The sequence below is a fragment of the Salmo salar genome, chromosome 01 (assembly GCF_965601325.2).
Source record: "Salmo salar chromosome 01, fSalSal1, whole genome shotgun sequence".
NCBI classification, from domain to species: Eukaryota; Metazoa; Chordata; class Actinopteri; order Salmoniformes; family Salmonidae; genus Salmo; species Salmo salar.
Window position 1 is genome coordinate 146509762 of NC_138291.1, and position 18663 is coordinate 146528424.

Sequence of the window (18663 nt, forward strand, 5' to 3'; positions counted from 1 at the left end):
GCAGCGGGTTGCGTGGTCAACATATTTATTAAATAAAATGCGAACACCACGGAAAAACAATAAACAAGCTAACGACAGGAACAGAGAAGCATGCTCAACAAAAGCAGTGCTATCAAACAACTAATCACAAGTGACAAACAAAACACACACCTATTTATAGGACTCCCAATCAGAGGCAACTAGAAACACCTGCCTCCAATTGAGAGTCCAGCACCCAACCTACACATAGAAAGCTATCCTAGAACATACACATAGAAATACAAACATAGACCAGTGACCAAAAAAAACCGTAATACATAAATAAACCAACCTCTGCCACGTCCTGACCAAACTACAATAACAAAATATCCTCTATACTGGTCAGGACGTGACAGTACCCCCCCCCCCCCCCCAAAGGTGCAGACTCCGGATGCACCTACACAAAACACAGAAAACCCCTAAAGCAAACCAAAAAAATCCTCCCTAAACTAAAGGGAGGGAAGGGAGGGTGGCTGCCGTCAACGACGGCACTGTGCTACACCCCCCCCCTTCCCAACCCACCTATATTGGAGGCGGCTCAGGTGCGGGACGTGGCCTCCACTCCACCCTCGACTTCGCCCACTTAGGTGGTGCCCCTGGCCGCGCCGGGGGGCTGGTGGGCGACCCTGGCTTCGCACGGCTGGCGGGCGATTCTTGCTGCACCCGGCTGGCGGGTGTCTCTGGCTGCACCTGGCTGTCGGGCGACCCTTGCTGCGCGCGGCTGGCAGATGACCCTGGCTGCGCCCGGCTGGCGGGCGGCGATGGCTGCACCCGGCTGGCGGGTGTCCCTTGCTGCGCCCGGCTGGCGGGCGGCGATGGCTGCACCCGGCTGGCGGGCGGCGATGGCAGCTCCGGAACGGTGGGCCACTCTGGCAGATCCGGACAGGCGGGCCACTCCGGCAGATCCGGACAGGCGGGCAACTCCGGCAGATCCGGACAGGCGGGCCGCTCCGGCGGATCCGGACAGGCGGGCCGCTCCGGCGGATCCGGACAGGCGGGCCGCTCCGGCGGCTCCGGACAGGCGGGCCGCTCCGGCGGCTCCGGACAGACGGGCCGCTCAGGCGGCTCCGGACAGACGGGCCGCTCAGGCGGCTCCGGACAGACGGGCGGCTCTGGCGGCTCCTGACTGGCGGGCGGCTCTGGCGGCTCCTGACTGGCGGGCGGCTCTGGCGGCTCCTGACTGGCGGGCGGCTCTGGCGGCTCCTGACTGGCGGGCGGCTCTGGCGGCTCCAGACTGGCGAGGCTGGGCTGACGCACTAGAAGCCGGATGCGTGGGGCTGGTACAGGATGTGCCAGTCTGGGCACACGCACCTCAGGGCTAGTGCGGGGAGCGGGAACAGGCTGAACAGGACTAGGCTGACTACTGGGAAGCTTGGTCCGGGTTGCTGGTACTGGTCGTGCCAGACTGGAGGTACTCACTTCCGGGATAGCACAAGAGGCAGGAACCGGAAAGACTGGGCCATGGAGGTGCACAGGTGGCCGTGACCGCACCGCCTGCACAACCCGTCCTGGCTGGATGGAACTAACAGCCCTGTACAAGCGGGGTGCTGGTCCAGGGCGAACTGGGCTGTGCAGGGGCCTGATGTTTGCCGTGCGTAGAGCGGGAGTAGGGTAGCCTGGTCCTAGGAGGCGTACCGGCGACCAGATGCGCTGCGCAGGCATCCTCCTACCAGGCTGGATGCCCACTCTAGCACGGCATCTGCGCGGGGCTGGAATGGCGCGCACCGGACTGTGCGTGCGCATGGGTGAGATAGTGCGCACCTCAGCAAAACATGGCGCCCTCCACCTCATACGCTCCTCCATATAATCACGGGTAGCTGGCTTACGGCTCTTCCTTGGCCTAGCCAAACTACCCGTGTGCCCCCCAAAAATATTTATTGGGGGTGCCTCTCCGGCTTCCTCGCCAGCGCGTCCATAGCCTCATAACGCCGCCTCTCAGCCTTCGCCTCCTCGATCTCCTCCCGTGGGCGACGGTAATCCCCAGCCTGATCCCAAGGTCCAGCCCCGTCCAGAATCTCCTCCCAAGTCAATTCTTCGTCATAGTCCATGTAGTTAATGACCTGCTCCTTCTTCCGCTGCTTGGTCCTGGTATGGTGGGTAGTTCTGTCACAGCTGTCGTGGAAGAGAGAATGGGACCAAGGCGCAGCGGGTTGCGTGCTCAACATATTTATTAAATAAAATGCGAACACCACGGAAAAACAATAAACAAGCTAACGACAGGAACAGAGAAGCAGGCTCAACAAAAGCAGTGCTATCAAACAACTACCCACAAGTTACAAACAAAACACACACCTATTTATAGGACTCCCAATCAGAGGCAACTAGAAACACCTGCCTCCAATTGAGAGTCCAGCACCCAACCTACACATAGAAAACTATCCTAGAACATACACATAGAAATACAAACATAGACCAGTGACCAAAAAAACCCGTAATACATAAATAAACTAACCTCTGCCACGTCCTGACCAAACTACAATAACAAAATATCCTCTATACTGGTCAGGACGTGACATCAGTTCATGCTGCAAGAGCTCTGACAGTTTGGAGGATGTCCTCTGGAAGTTGTCATAATTACTGTGTAAGTCTATGGAAGGGGGTGAGAACCATGAGCCTCCTAGGTTTTGTATTGAAGTCAATGTACCCAGAGGAGGACGGAAACTAGCTGTCCTCCGGCTACACCATGGTGCTACCCTACAGAGTGCTGTTGCGGCTACTGTAAACCTTCATTGCAAAACAGTGTGTTTTAATCAATTATTTGGTGTTGTGAATATAGTTAGTATAGTTTCATCTAAAAATGATAACTTTTTAAATGTTTCACTATTTACACTTTTCTGAAATTCACTGTTGAGGACAGTCCTCCCCTTCTTCCTCTGAGGAGCCTCCACTGGTCCACACGCACACGTACATACGTGCTCACGTGCACACACATACCTATCTGTGGGGTCAGTAGTACATAAGTAGCATTGCAGGTGACAGGGGAATCAGTAGCACAGCAGTAAAGGAGAGAGGCTTCTACAATACACCTGTCCTCTGGTCACCTTTGCAGCTCAGAACAGACAAAATGACTCAGGATTATTTTGGGTTCTCCTTAGTTAGAAGTGTGCCTAACAATGGCACCGTGGCCCTCAACAACCCGGCGGATATCTCCGTCATTGTGATCTACTTTTTGGTTGTCCTGGCAGTCGGAATATGGGTGAGTTCCTTAATCTTTCCATTGACACATTGACACTAAAACAACTCTGTGTCTGTGAATAGTTAATCCCTCAGAAAGGAAAAGAGAGCATGTTTTAGTTGAATCTGGAGAAAAGTTATTTTCTCTATTCTGAATATGATTTTTTTAAATAAAAAAATAGAAGCATCTGGATAGTGTTTCGATGAGTTTCCTTCTGAGTGATAATATGTCCTTATATTTACAAAAATAAAATATGAATTATGATATTCTACACTTTCTATACAAAGTAATTCAGATGTCCTCCAAATAACATAATCACTAATGGGTTAATGACTGGACTCATGCAGTACACTTGTTGCTGCAGATATTGTCCAATTGGGCCATTGTGCCAGGTACATTATGCGGAAATTTTCCTCAAGTTATGTCAAGTAGCCTTTGAATACCCAGTGTCAAGTAACCTATGAATACCAAGTGTTAAGTAGCCTATGAATACCAAGTGTCAAGTAACCTATGATTACCAAGTGCACTGACCTCTCATTGAAGTACCTGGATTGCTTCAATTTATGCCCAGCTGCAAAATGTATAATATTGCCAGACATTTATAGAACAAGTCACCAAGTATGTTTGAATAAATTGCTGAGGAATACTTTTGCATTTGTCATATTGTTTCAGCTGTGTGGAGAGTCGATACAGTACTAACTACACACCCACTGGGCACAGACATCAAAGTAACATCTATTCCTCGTTGGTTCAACGTACATGTAGTTTCATTGAAATGATGTGGAAACCACTTTGATTCAACCAGTGTGTGCCCAGTGGTTAGTGTTGATTGATGATTGACCCAAACAATGTTTCCAAGATGTAGTAAACCAACTGTGTGAAACTAACAGAGTCAAATTAAACACCTTATAAACAAAAATGTATATTGACCTTGTATATATAACTGAAAAAGGTGCAAACGACCGTATCATGTAACAACAAGGTTATTGATCAACATGATCCCTGATACATGAATATAGTATCTCAAAACTACTCAATTAATCCGTCTCTCTTTGCAGGCTATGGTGAGCACAAACCGAGCCACCGTAGGTGGATTCTTCCTTGCAGGAAGAAGCATGGTGTGGTGGCCAGTGAGTATGTCTTCTCTCAGGACAGTCTATTATATATTATAAACTGGGTGGTTCGAGCCCTGAATGCTGATACATTATTACGTTCAAAGGCATCGAACTCGCTCTAATTTACCGGCCACTGTTTATGACACTGGCCCATATTTGGAAAGACACACCCTGTTCTCCTGAACTATCCTAGTACGTGCCTGTATTCCATGGAAGTGTCCAGCTCATACTTAAATCAAGGTCATAATCTTTTATCTTGATGTGTTGGAAGCCCATAAATCATATGCTCTTCATTTGAGACTGCTCCTAATGACTCAATAATGACTGATGTTGATTGAACCAGTACACGTGAGGTGTCTAACTTAATTGCATATTTCCCTTCTATGGACCACGTACTTGGCAACCTTATCTTACATGGTACACCTGTTGTTGTTGTAAATGTTCCTTTATGAATGAAGTTCTTCTCAATGACCTTCCATATCCAAAAACTGTGAAAGAATATCATTACTTTCTGTATAAATTGATCATGAACATTCCTCTGTCCTTCCTCTCCAGATTGGGGCATCCCTCTTTGCGAGCAACATTGGCAGTGGGCATTTTGTTGGCATCGCAGGGACTGCGGCTGCAGGTGGACTTGCCATTGGCGGATTTGAATGGAATGTGAGTGGCAACGTCTAATGTAAATAAATACCATGATAACCTCTCATGCAAACATCATCATAACCTCTGAAACGTACCTGATATTATCACTCATCTCATCTCTATCTCTATTATCATCTCATCTCTATCTCTGTTATCATCTCATCTCTATCTCTGTTATCATCTCATCTCTATCTCTGTTATCATCTCATCTCTATCTCTATTATCATCTCATCTCTATCTCTATTATCATCTCATCTCTATCTCTGTTATCATCTCATCTCTATCTCTATCTCTATTATCATCTCATCTCTATTATCATCTCTATCTCTGTTATCATCTCTATCTCTATTATCATCTCAACTCTATCTCTATTATCATCTCATCTCTATCTCTATTATCATCTCATCTCTATCTCTGTTATCATCTCATCTCTATCTCTATTATCATCTCATCTCTATTATCATCTCTATCTCTATTATCATCTCATCTCTATCTCTGTTATCATCTCATCTCTGTTATCATCATCTCATCTCATCTCTATCTCTATTATCATCTCATCTCTATCTCTGTTATCATATCATCTCTATTTCTATTGCACTCTGCAATTATTTGTATAAACGTTTTTTTTACACGTTTATTCTCTATATTGGGGCTGATAAGCCTGTAGGTTAAATGTCACTATATGATCGATACTAGAGAACAGCAGTGGGCGAAAGAAGTAACACTTCTAGTAAAAAGAAATCTGTCATTTCATAAATTCCCCATCTGAGCCCTTAGGATTTGTGTTTTTCAGGCCCTCGTGGTGGTGATCATTCTTGGATGGCTCTTTGTTCCCATTTACATCAAAGCTGGGGTGAGAACAACCTTTTCTGCTATTACAGTGTAATTACCATTATACCATGCCATTTCTTACATTTCTGTAGCATATAATCAAGTGCTATTCCACAATGTAATCATGTCTACTGGATATGTTTAGGTGGTGACCATGCCAGAGTTCTTGAGGAAGAGGTTCGGAGGCCAGCGCATCCGCATCTATCTCTCAGTGCTCTCACTCTTCCTCTATGTCTTCACTAAGATCTCAGTGAGTCACTCATATGACTGTTCATTGTATATTACTGATGTTCAGTCCATAAAAACAACTAGGTACACTGTATATATACACTACCGTTCAAAAGTTTGGGGTCACTTAGAAATGTCCTTGTTTTGGAAAGAAAAGCAAATTTGATGTCCATTAAAATAACGGTTTTGCGGGTAATATTTAATGAAGCTGCCAGTTGAGGACTTGTGAGGCGCCTGTTTCTCAAACTAGACACTCTAATGTACTTGTCCTCTTGCTCAGTTGTGCACCGGGGCCTCCCACTCCTCTTTCTATTCTGGTTAGAACCAGTTTGTGCTGTTCTGTGAAGGGAGTAGTACACAGCGTTGTACCAGATCTTCAGTTTTTTGGCAATTTCTCACATGGAATAGCCTTCATTTCTCAGGACAAGAATAGACTGACAAGTTTCAGAAGAAACTTCTTTGTTTCTGGCCATTTTGAACCTGTAATCTAACCCACAAATGCTGATGCCCCAGATACTCAACTAGTCTAAAGAAGGCCAGTTTTATTGCTTGTTTCAGCAAGGGGCAACAAAGTTTCATCACGTTGTTAAAAGTCCATGTTAGTTTATGTACGTAGAAACAGACTCAACTTCACGAATACTCGGCCATCTGGTCTTCAGTCAGCTGTTCGTTTATGACAGTTATTGTATTGAATTTTTTCTTCATCCAAAATTGTGTGCTAGCCCTATAGAAGCCCTTCCTTTGTCGTTAATCCCCTCTCTCTCTCTCTTTCTCTCTCACTCTCTCTCTCTCACTCTCTCTCTCTCAATCTCTCTTTCTCTCTCTCAGGCAGATATGTTCTCTGGAGCCATCTTTATTAACCAGGCTCTGGGGCTGAATATCTACCTTGCTGTGATTCTCCTGCTAAGTATTACTGCTCTATACACTGTCACAGGTATATTAATACATACTCTCAATTTATACACTACATAACTGTATATAGCAGGGATATACACTGAGTGTACAAAACATGCTCTTTCCATGACATATAGACTGACCAGGTGAATTCAGGTGAAAGCTATGATCCCTAATTGATGTCACTTGTTAAATCCACTTCAATCAGTGTAGATGAAAGGGAGGAGACAGGTTAACAAAGGATTTTTAAGCCTTGAAACATGGATTGCGTATGTGTGCCATTCAGAGGGTGAATGGGCAAGACAAAATACTTAAGTGCCTTTGAACAGAGTATGGCAGTAGGTGCCAGGTGCACCAGTTTAAATGTGTGTCAAGAACTGCAACGCTGCTGGGTTTTTCACGCTCAACAGATTCCTGTGTGTCTCAAGAATGGTCCACCACCCAAAGGACATCCAGCCAACTTGACCAAACTGTGGGAAGCATTGGAGTCAACATGTGCCAGCATCACTGTAGAATGCTTTCCACACATTGTAGAGTCCATGCCACATCGAATTGAGGCTGTTCTGAGGGCAAGGGGGAGGGGGGTGCAACTCAATATTAGGAAGGTGTTCCTAATGTTTTGTACACTCAGTGTATAGCAGCGATATATATAGCTCATTCACTGAGAGGAGCCCTATATCAACTATGTCCATTTAAACCAATATGGAGTTCTTATCTGTAACCATGGCAGAGTCGAGTAAAGTCCATCCTGTATTGTTGTATTTGAGTCTTAATAGCAGACTATGTCTGACGGCACAAATGCCTTCCTCCAAGGCTGTTTATCTCCTGTACAACATGGGTAATTACCCATACTCCCTGATAAAACCTTGTTGTTCACCTCTGTAATGATGCATTAATTCCTGGACTTTAGTTCACTGACAGGCCATCAGCAAGGTCAGTGACACAACACGGTCTCTGTATAGGATTGGGTCTCCATAATACTCATATAAACATGTAATGGAGGTTAGTGTAGACTGTCTGCTGAGTGGCGCAGCGGTTTAAGACACTGCATCTCAGTGCTAGAGGCATCCCTACAGACCCTGGTTTGATTCCAGGCTGTATCACAACCAACCGTGATTGAGAGTCCCATAGGGCAGCGCACAATTGGCCCAGCATTGTCCGGGTTACGGTTTGGCCAGGGTAGGCCGTCATTGTAAATTGCCTAGTTAATTTAAGGTTAAATATAAAATAAAAGTCTCTGTACAGGATTAGGTTTCCATAATGCTCATATAAACATGTAATGGAGTTTAGTGTAGGTTTTGTAAATATCATACATGAAGGTGAGTTAACTGCTGAAAATAGAGTGACTCACAGCATCAAATAGTGTCATGCACACGTGACACATCGATGCTTTCGAGGTGCAGTCAACAGCAAACATTGTGTGCACTGTTATTCTTTGCTAGGGCTTGATTTTCAGTCTGTAAGGCAGCCCCACGCAAATGTATGTAGGCCACCGTATCTTCTCTATTACCATTGTGCTCAAATGAATATCAATGACCTACATGTATATTCATATACCGTACAAAACTACTGAGGGGAGTTATAGAGTCTATATGATAGACAAACATCAAACTAACAACTGGATCACTAACAGGCTATCCCTTTTGACCAAGGGCAATCATTAAAGTAAAAAATAAACATCACGTCTACAGTGTAAATGAGTACTACAGTAGTTTTCCACAGCTTAGTCATTGACTGTAACCCTGTATGAGTAATGAGTGGGATTGTGTTGTGCTGACTCTCACCATGTGCACTCTGCTTCAGGTGGACTGGCTGCAGTGATCTACACAGACACATTGCAGACCATCATCATGGTCGTGGGATCTTTCATCCTCATGGGTTATGGTAATGTATTTATTCATCCTCATGGGTTCTGATAATGTGTTTATTCATCCACATGGGTTATGGTAATGTATTTATTCACCCTCATGGGTTATGGTAATGCATGTATCCATCCTCATGGGTTATGGTAATGTATTTATTCATCTTAATGGGTTATGGTATTGCATTTATTCATCCTCATGGGTTATGGTAATGTATTTATTCACCCTCATGGGTTATGGTAATGTATTTATTCATCATCATGGGTTATGGTAATGTATTTATTCATCCTCATGGGTTATGGTAATGTGTTTATTCATCCTCATGGGTTATGGGAATGTATTTATTCCTATTCATGGGTTATGGTAATGTATTTATTCATCCTCATGGTTTATAGTAATGTATTTATTCATCCTCATGGTTTATGGTAAAGTGTTTATTCACCCTCATGGGTTATGGTAATGTATTTATTCATCCTCATGGTTTATGGTAAAGTGTTTATTCACCCTCATGGGTTATGGTAATGTATTTATTCACCCTCATGGGTTATGGTAATGTATTTATTCACCCTCATGGTTTATGGTAATGTATTTATTCACCCTCATGGGTTATGGTAATGTTTATATTCACCCTCATGGGTTATGGTAATGTATTTATTCACCCTCATGGGTTATGGTAATGTATTTATTCACCCTCATGGGTTATGGTAATGTATTTATTCACCCTCATGGGTTATAGTAATGTATTTATTCACCCTCATGGGTTATAGTAATGTATTTATTCACCCTCATGGGTTATGGTAATGTATTTATTCACCCTCATGGGTTATGGTAATGTATTTATTCACCCTCATGGGTTATGGTAATGTATTTATTCACCCTCATGGGTTATGGTAATGTATTTATTCACCCTCATGGGTTATGGTAATGTATTTATTCACCCTCATGGGTTATAGTAATGTATTTATTCACCCTCATGGGTTATAGTAATGTATTTATTCACCCTCATGGGTTATAGTAATGTATTTATTCACCCTCATGGGTTATGGTAATGTATTTATTCACCCTCATGGGTTATGGTAATGTATTTATTCACCCTCATGGGTTATAGTAATGTATTTATTCACCCTCATGGGTTATGGTAATGTATTTATTCATTGCCTCTTTTCCTTTTCCTATAACTCTATATCTCTTCTTCTTTGTCCTCCCTTCTTTATTCCCTTCCTCCATGCATTCCTTTTTCTCCTTCCCCCTTTCTACAGAGGATAATTTCCTTGATTTATTCTCTTCTTCCAATTCCTCCAACCTCTCTCATCCCTCTTTCCCAACCCTCTTCTGCCTGTCTCCTCAGCCTTCAATGAGGTGGGAGGTTATGAGAACTTCCAGACGCGCTACATGGAGGCCATACCCACTCTAACTGGGGTCAACATCAGTGAGAGCTGCTACACGCCTCGGCCTGACTCCTTCCACATCTTCAGGGACGCGGTGACAGGGGACCTGCCCTGGCCAGGCCTGGTGTTTGGCCTCACTGTCCAGGCCACCTGGTACTGGTGCACTGATCAGGTAGCCTACTGCTCCATAGGGAATGAATAAGTCTAACACCCTCCCTTAGTTACATGCGCGCACACACACACACAAACACACACACACACACACACACACACACACACACACACACACACACACACACACACACACACACACACACACACACACACACACACACACACACACACACACACACACACACACACACACACACACACACACACTTGTATCTTGCATATATACCCCACACACACTAATGTGTGTATCATTACTATGGCCACTCTTTCCAAACAGCTCTCAGCTTGTCTTAGCTTAAGTGGCTGCCTTATGAAGAAAGGCATGCTTTTAGTTAGACCCAAATGCACTTCCTTCCCACAGACTTAAATAAGACTAAAAGCCGGGAACACAGAGGTGACTGTGAAAAAAGAACAGGATGTTGACTTACACAATCACACACATGAGCGAGCGCTCACTCACACACGTTAAATATGCAAGTTGAAACAGTTTATTCAATTAGCAGAACTCAAAGCTTAAGGTTCTCTAATTCACATATGATAGCGCCATGCCTTCTTCTGTGATCAGCAATTTGGGTCACGTTTGGAAAGGGAAACATTTCATTTGATGAATATTTCCGCTAGAAAAGCTGCATACACATTTGTGCCTGTCAGAAGATCTGTGATTGTATGGTGCATGGAAGGAATGATGAGTGCATTTTACATCAAACCCCTTTCATTCCCCTCTACTCTGGATATTGACATATTCAAGCAATACAGAGGCACCATACTTATGTTTTGACCATGAAAACTTAATCCATCACCTGGAGGCCTTTTATCACTGAAGGCCTTTTATCTCTCCTGTCACCTAGGTGATTGTTCAGCGCTGTCTATCTGCCAAGAATCTTTCCCATGTCAAGGCTGGCTGTATCCTGTGTGGCTACCTGAAGCTGCTGCCCATGTTCCTCATGGTCTTCCCTGGCATGATCAGCCGAATCCTCTACCCAAACGAGGTGGCGTGCGTGGAACCAGAGGAGTGTCTGAGGTACTGTGGGGCCAGTGTTGGCTGCACCAACATTGCTTATCCCAAACTGGTGGTGGACCTCATGCCAAATGGTGGGTAACAGAAGATACTAGTCCATCTAGTAACAATGACAGTCCTAGCACCACTATCAAATGAAATGAAATTGTATTTGTCACATGCGCCGAATACAACAGTTGTAGACCTTACCGTGAAATGCTTACTTACAAGCCCTTAACCAACAATGTAGTTCAAGAAATAGAGTTAAGAAAATATTTACGAAATAAAAAAAGGTAAAAAAAAGGTAATATTAAGTAACACAATAAAATAACAATACTGAGGCTATGTACAGGGTACCGTTACCGAGTCAGGTTAGTCGAGGTCATTTGTACATGTAGGTAGGGGTAAAGTGACTATGCATAGATAATAAAGAGCGAGTAGCAGCAGTGTAAAAACAAGGGGGGGGAGGTCAATGTAGATAGTCCAGGTGGCCATTTGATTAATTGTTCAGCAGTCTTATGGCTTGGGGGTAGAAGCTGTTAAGGAGCCTTTTGGACCTAGACTTGGCGCTCCGGTACCGCTTGCCGTGCGGTAGCAGAGAGAACAGTCTGTGACTTTGACAAAAAATAATTGAATTAGGGCCTTCCTCTGACACTCCTAGTATAGAGGTCCTGGAAGGCAGGAAGCTTGGCCCCAGTGATGTACTGGGCCATACGCTCTACCCTCTATAGCCCCTTACAGTCGGATAACGAGCAGTTGCCATACCAGGAGGTGATGCAACCGGTCAGGATGCTCTCGATGGTGCAGCTAAATAACTTTTTAAGGATCTGGGGACCCATGCCAAATCTTTTCAGCCTCCTGAGGGGGAAAAGGTGTTGTCATGCCCTCTTCACGACTGTCTTGGTGTGTTTTGACCATGATAGTTTGATGGTGATGTGGACACCAAGGAACATGAAACTCTCGACCTGCTCCACTTCAGCCCTGTCGATGAGAATGGGGGCGTGTTCGGCTGCAGTCCACGATCAGCTCCTTTGTCTTGCTCACGTTGAGGGAGAGTTGTTGTCCTGGCACCGCACTGCACAGGGACTATGTTACTACAACACTGTTACTACTGCTACAAATACTGGATTCAATAAGTACTACTCCTTATTCCAGGAAAACAGTTGTTGCTGCCAATACAATCAACCATCACATTTGTTAATCTCTTCATTCCTTCTCTTTTCTCTTTTCCACACCTATCCTAATCCGCATTCCCTCCATTCCTGTTCTCCTTTGCATCCCCCCCGCCCTGCCCTCTCCTCCCATCCTCCCCCTCTCTCCTGCAGGTCTGCGAGGGCTGATGCTGTCGGTGATGATGGCGTCTCTGATGAGCTCCCTGACCTCCATCTTCAACAGCGCCAGCACCCTGTTCACCATGGACATCTACACCAAGATACGCAGCTCCGCCTCCGAGAAGGAACTCATGATCGCTGGGAGGTACAGTAACACACAGCTCAGCCTGCTCCAGTTCTTTGGACTTCACTTGCTATAATACATGTGTGTATATGCTTGTGTTTGTCTATGTTAGAGTTTAGATAAATGGGTAATATTGATATTGATGTATTATTCTTGGCTGTGTAGGGTGTTTATCCTGGTTCTGATCGGGGTGAGTATAGCGTGGATCCCTGTGGTCCAGTCTGCTCAGAGCGGCCAGCTCTTTGACTACATCCAGTCCATCACCAGCTACCTGACCCCGCCCATCGCCGCCACCTTCATGCTCGCCATCTTCTGTAAGCGCGTCAATGAGCCGGTGAGTCTCTAACTTAACCAAAGTCAGTGTGATATAAACTAGTTTCCTTGAGCTACTTGTGGTTTGAACTGGTTTATTTAACCTGTTGTCCAATTAAGCAATAAGGTACCTGAGGGGTTTGTGGTATATGGTCAATATACCACAGCTAAGGGCCGTATCCAGGCACTCCGCGTTGCGTCGTGCATAAATGACAGCCCTTAGGCGTGGTGTATTGGCCATATATCACATGCCCCTCGGGCCTTATTGCTTAAGTAGTTTATCTGAACTCTGCTGGCTAGGCTCAAAGGACCCTGGTTACCACTTTCACCATTTAATACCTTGTTCCTGTGTATGTTCATGTTATACGTGATGTTTGTGCAATTGGAAGTGAACTATGAAAATGTGTTGAGTCACAGACCCCCCCACTTTCAGGGTGTGTTCTATGGCCTTACGATAGGCCTGGCTATTGGCTTAACCAGGATGATCAGTGAGTTTGCCTATGGGACAGGAAGCTGTGTGACCCCCACTAAATGTCCAGAGATCATCTGTGGGGTCCACTACCTCTACTTCTCCATTATTCTGTTCTGTATCTCCTGCCTGCTGATAGTCAGCATCTCCCTCATGACCAAACCCATCGACGACAAACATGTAAGTTACAACCGCCCCCAATAGTCAAACTTATTTAGTTATTCTTCCATCCGTGAATGTTAATTGAATAAAAACGCAGTCTCTCTGCTATCTCTAAATTCATTTCTTCCCATGTGTTTGTCCCGTGCCTCTCCCTCCATCCATCTGCAGTTGCACCGCTTGTGCTGGCAGCTGAGGAACAGCACAGAGGAGAGGGTGGATCTGGAGCTAGACAATTGGGAAGAAAATCAAGAACCTGCCTTTGTGGATATTGAAGGTAAGAGAGGTCTCTCTCCGATCTCTATCTGTTACTCCGTGACACACATACAGATTTGATTTCTCACATTTACAACCACACACTGTTTCGTCATCCCTGTATGTTTGTGTGTCTGTGCAGAGCCCACAGAGGAGCCAGGCTGTTGTAAGAAGGCAGTGTTGAGCTTCTGTGGCTTGGAGAAATCGAATGCTCCCAAGCTGAGTGCTGAGGAGCAGGCTGAGCTGCAGAGGAAACTCACAGACACCTCAGAGAAACCCATGTGGAGGAACGTGGTCAATGCCAACGCCATCATCCTCCTGTGCGTCTGTGTCTTCTTGCACGGCTTCTACGGTTAAACATCTCCTCATACTGGACCTCCACTGCCTTGGAGTCTGCACTGTCTAACCATAAACTTGAGTAGCCTCCTCTTTCAACCCTGAAATCCCCCCAGACTCACAGGCCCACAACACACTGTGAATTGCCACCCCTCTTACACTCCCTCCCTCTATCCATCATCTGTACAGGTCGCTCTTAACCTCTTAACTCTGTAATCTCCACACCCCCGCAACGTGGTCAATGCTACGAACGCCTTACCTGGCTCCATACGTAAACGACTGGCCTAGGCCCTCTAACTGGGAGTCACAACGCTCCTTCGTTTGGTGTTTTTGTTCTTTGCTTTGTGGACTTTAAATGTATGTGCATGTATGTTGAATGTGTGATGAAGATCATGAGGATGATAAAGAGGATAATGATGATGATGATGATACTGATGATGATGCTGATGAAGGATCTGAATAGAACTCGGTGTCCAATGGTATCCAATGTTCACTTTGAACTTTCTGCCCTTCATGAAGTTACTATGGTTTGGTATATTAACACCAGGTGGGGCTGCAGTAGGAATAAACTTCCATAATTTGAGATTTGAAAGAGTATCATTACCAAGATAACACTGTACAGCCAGTGGATTTTAAAGCATTGACACATCAAATGTTGTTGGCAATGAGAGGAAAAAGGCCAATACAACACATTTACATTTTAGTCATTAAGCAGACGCTCTTATCCAGAGCGACTTACAGTAGTGAATACATACATTTCATGCATTTTTTTTTTCTTCATTTTTTTTTGTTTGTACTGGCCCCGCATGGGAATCAAACCCACAACCCTGGTGTTGCACACACCATGCTGGCATTGCAAACACCATGCACTACCAACTGAACACGTATGACATGTATCTGGTAGCTTTCTTTTACTGAATTAATAAAGTATTCAACCTTAGTTCGACCAAAGTTGAGAACTACCCTATTTTTCAGAGATGAGGGATGGACTCACAAACTCACTATCACACATGCAATCTCTGACTGACTACGGTAAATGGAGCCTGGCGATCAAAGGTCAAAAGTGGTGCCATATTTCCTCTTTCCTCTCGCTATTTTGCTTTGCTATGTGTTAATGAATGATATCTCAAAGATGGAAGGAGCAGTACATTTCCTCATGGTACTGGAGTAATAACCCACTCCATGCACACGCACACACATCCGAGCCATGCTTCTCTTTACTGCCCCCTGCCTGTCATTACAGTAAATGCATCTGGAGGACCAAGAATGTAAAATATCACAGTCACATGGGGTGGTTTACATTCTTTTAGTGTAAGGGCTCTATTCAATCCACATCGCGGAAGTTCCTTTTAACAGCGTGATTGAAATTTAAAGGAAATGTTCCCGCATTAGCACAGACTGCATTCACAGTAAACCGCTGCATATGTCAGTACAATCAGAAATTACCTTTACATTTCTATCACACAATCTGAAACACTTCAACTGTACAGATTGAATAGAGCCCTAAGTATACCTGTTACAAGTAGTGTACCCTAACCCTAGAATGGTATTAGGGTTGTTCCATGTCATTTCAGCAAGCCATGACACCCACCATTGCAGATTGTTCTAAAATGGTTTCTGTAGTTAGAAACAGATTATTTTGTTGAAAGACAATTTGAACTCTATGGATTGCACCCAAATTGGCCATTTTAATTTATAGGATTCATACAATTCTCCACTGTTCTGGTGCCCTGGCTACGACGCTGTGAACAGCGTGAAGCGAACCCGTGCACGTGAGCAGATACTGTGTGTGACTATGTGAGAGCGAAGTCTTGCATCTCGCTCATCTCAATATCTCCGGTGCTGCTCGTGGCAACATGATTTTACTGAGTGTACCTTTAAGACATGATTCCAAATAAATGCTCAAAAGCCACCAACGGACGCCCCAAACCCCACACCAAGCCCACCCCAACGCCCAGTAGGCCTAAACAGTTTCAGTTTTCTATGTCTGACAAGTAGTACGACGCTGCGGCCTGGAGTATTTCTTCATACTATGTAATGTATTCCCAGTGAATCTGGTGATGTTCATGAACCCCTATTCAGAGAAATGAGTCATTGAAGTCACTTGCCTTATATTGCATCTAACCCTAACCCTAGAATGGTATTATAATGTCCTACAGCTGTAATACTGAGCGCAACCATAACCCTTCAACGTCAAGTGTGCTATAGTGAGGTTTTGGATTGAATCCTGGCGTAATTGTAAAAGAACACAGAAAACTCTGCCTGTTGGTGCTATTCCAGTCCCTCTAACACGCTGCCATCTTAGAAGCATCTGTCTCTTGTCTCAAAACATCCACATATGAATTGTATTATTTTTGCACAAAATCTCTCTCTCTCTCTCTCTCTCTCTCTCTCTCTCTCTCTCTCTCTCTCTCTCTCTCTCTCTCTCTCTCTCTCTCTCTCTCTCTCTCTCTCTCTCTCTCTCTCTCTCTCTCTCTCTCTCTCTCTCTCTCTCTCTCTCTCTCTCTCTCTCTCTCTTCTCTCTCTCTCTTCTCTCTCTCTCTCTCTCTCTCTTCTCTCTCTCTCAATTTAAGGGGCTTTATTGGCATGGGAAACACATGTTTACATTGCCAAAGCAAGTGAAATAGATAATAGACAGCAGTGAAATAAACAATAAAAAATGAACAGTAAAGATTACACTCACAAAAGCTCCAAAATAATAAAGACATTTCAAATGTCATATTATGTCTATATATGATGTTGTAATGTGCAAATAGTTAAAGTACAAAAGAAAATAAATAAACATAAATATAGGTTGTATTTCCAATGGTGTTTGTTCTTCACTCGTTGCCCTTTTCTTGTGGCAACAGGTCACATATCTTGCTGCTGTGATTGCACACTGTGGTATTTCACCCAATAAATATGGGAGTTTATCAAAATTGGATTTGTTTTTGAATTCTTTGTGGGTCTGTGTAATATGATCATACATTTGGCAGGAGGTTTGAGAAGTGCAGCTCATTTTGTGGGCAGTGTGCACATAGCCAGTCTTCTCTTGAGAGCCATGTCTGCCTTCGGCGGCCTTTCTCAATAGCAAGGCTATGCTCACTGAGTCTGTACATAGTCAAATATTTCCTTAATTTTGGGTTAGTCACAGTGGTCAGGTATTCTACCACTGTGTACTCTCTGTTTAGGGACAAATAGCATCCCAGTTTGCGCCGTTTTTTTGTAAATTCTTTCCAATGTGTCAAATAATTATATTTTTGTTTTCTCATGATTTCGTTGGGTCTAATTGTGTTGCTGTCCTGGGGCTCTGGGGGTCTGTTTGTGAACAGAGCCCCAGGACTAGCTTGCTTAGGGGGTTCTTCTCCAGGTTAATTTCTCTGTAGGTGATGGCTTTGGAAGTTTCTCTCTCTCTCTCTCTCTCTCTCTCTCTCTCTTTCTCTCTCACACACACACACACACTGTCTCTGTATCTTTCTTGCTGTGTAACACTCTCACATCCCTATTTCATCATAATAACAATAATAACATAATAATAATAATATCATCATAAAGATAACCTAATTTGTTTTTCAGACTGTTAAAGGGATACATCGGGATTTTGGCAATTCAACTCTTTATCTACTTCCCCAGAGTATACTTCCCCAGAGGATACCATTGTTATGTCTCTGCGTGCAGTTTGAAGGAAGTTGCTAACAGAGGAATAACTGGAAGTCTATGGTAACTGCTAGCATGCTAGTAGATACCATAGACTTCAAGTCATTGTGCAAACGGTAGCATTGGCTCGCGAAACTACCTCTAACTTCTTTCATAATGGATGCAGAAACATACAAATGGTATCCATGAGTTTATCTGACTCTGGGGAACAATCGTGAAGTATTCCTTTAACACACTGAAAAACACATTAGGTTATTAGGCTACTTACTGTATCTAGCTCATACAATACATGTGTGTATAGAGAGATATTTCTTTCTCTGTTACAGCCAAAGTACAAAGAATCAAGCAACTTCAATGGAATGTTTTCTCAATGCTTGGGTTATACAGAAGCACACACAGATATTCTTTCATAGATCATCTTTTCAGTCCGAGTTGAGGATTATTTATAGGTCAACATGCAGGCCTGTGGAGATGGGAAACTGATTCAAATCCTCGTTACGTAATGCTAGTCTGTGATGGCTGAGGCTGTGGCATGACGGCCAGACAGGGACACTGCTTTTAAGTGTCTGCCACTTTGTGTTTGTGAAAGCGAGCTAATGACATGAATATCCCATGTTTCTGTGATACTGCGTTTCAGTGAAATCTCACCATGAGTATTCAACATTTCTATGTTGTTTTGAAAAATGCAGATATAATGCTAATTTTAGTATGTTGTCT

The 18663-nt window shown here is 44.1% G+C and overlaps 1 protein-coding gene across 1 annotated transcript; it reads left to right on the forward strand.

Annotated features, from left to right (window-relative positions):
• The first annotated feature begins 3007 nt into the window (after positions 1-3007).
• On the forward strand, positions 3008-14893 carry slc5a1 (solute carrier family 5 member 1). The gene is given in 14 exon segments (NM_001171787.1): positions 3008-3214; positions 4252-4323; positions 4864-4968; positions 5744-5803; positions 5927-6031; positions 6838-6943; positions 8707-8787; positions 10114-10325; positions 11176-11419; positions 12650-12800; positions 12945-13113; positions 13525-13740; positions 13891-13996; positions 14117-14893. Coding segments are annotated over 14 exon segments (1974 nt in total). The 5' UTR covers positions 3008-3082; the 3' UTR covers positions 14332-14893.
• Positions 14894-18663: the final 3770 nt, after the last annotated feature.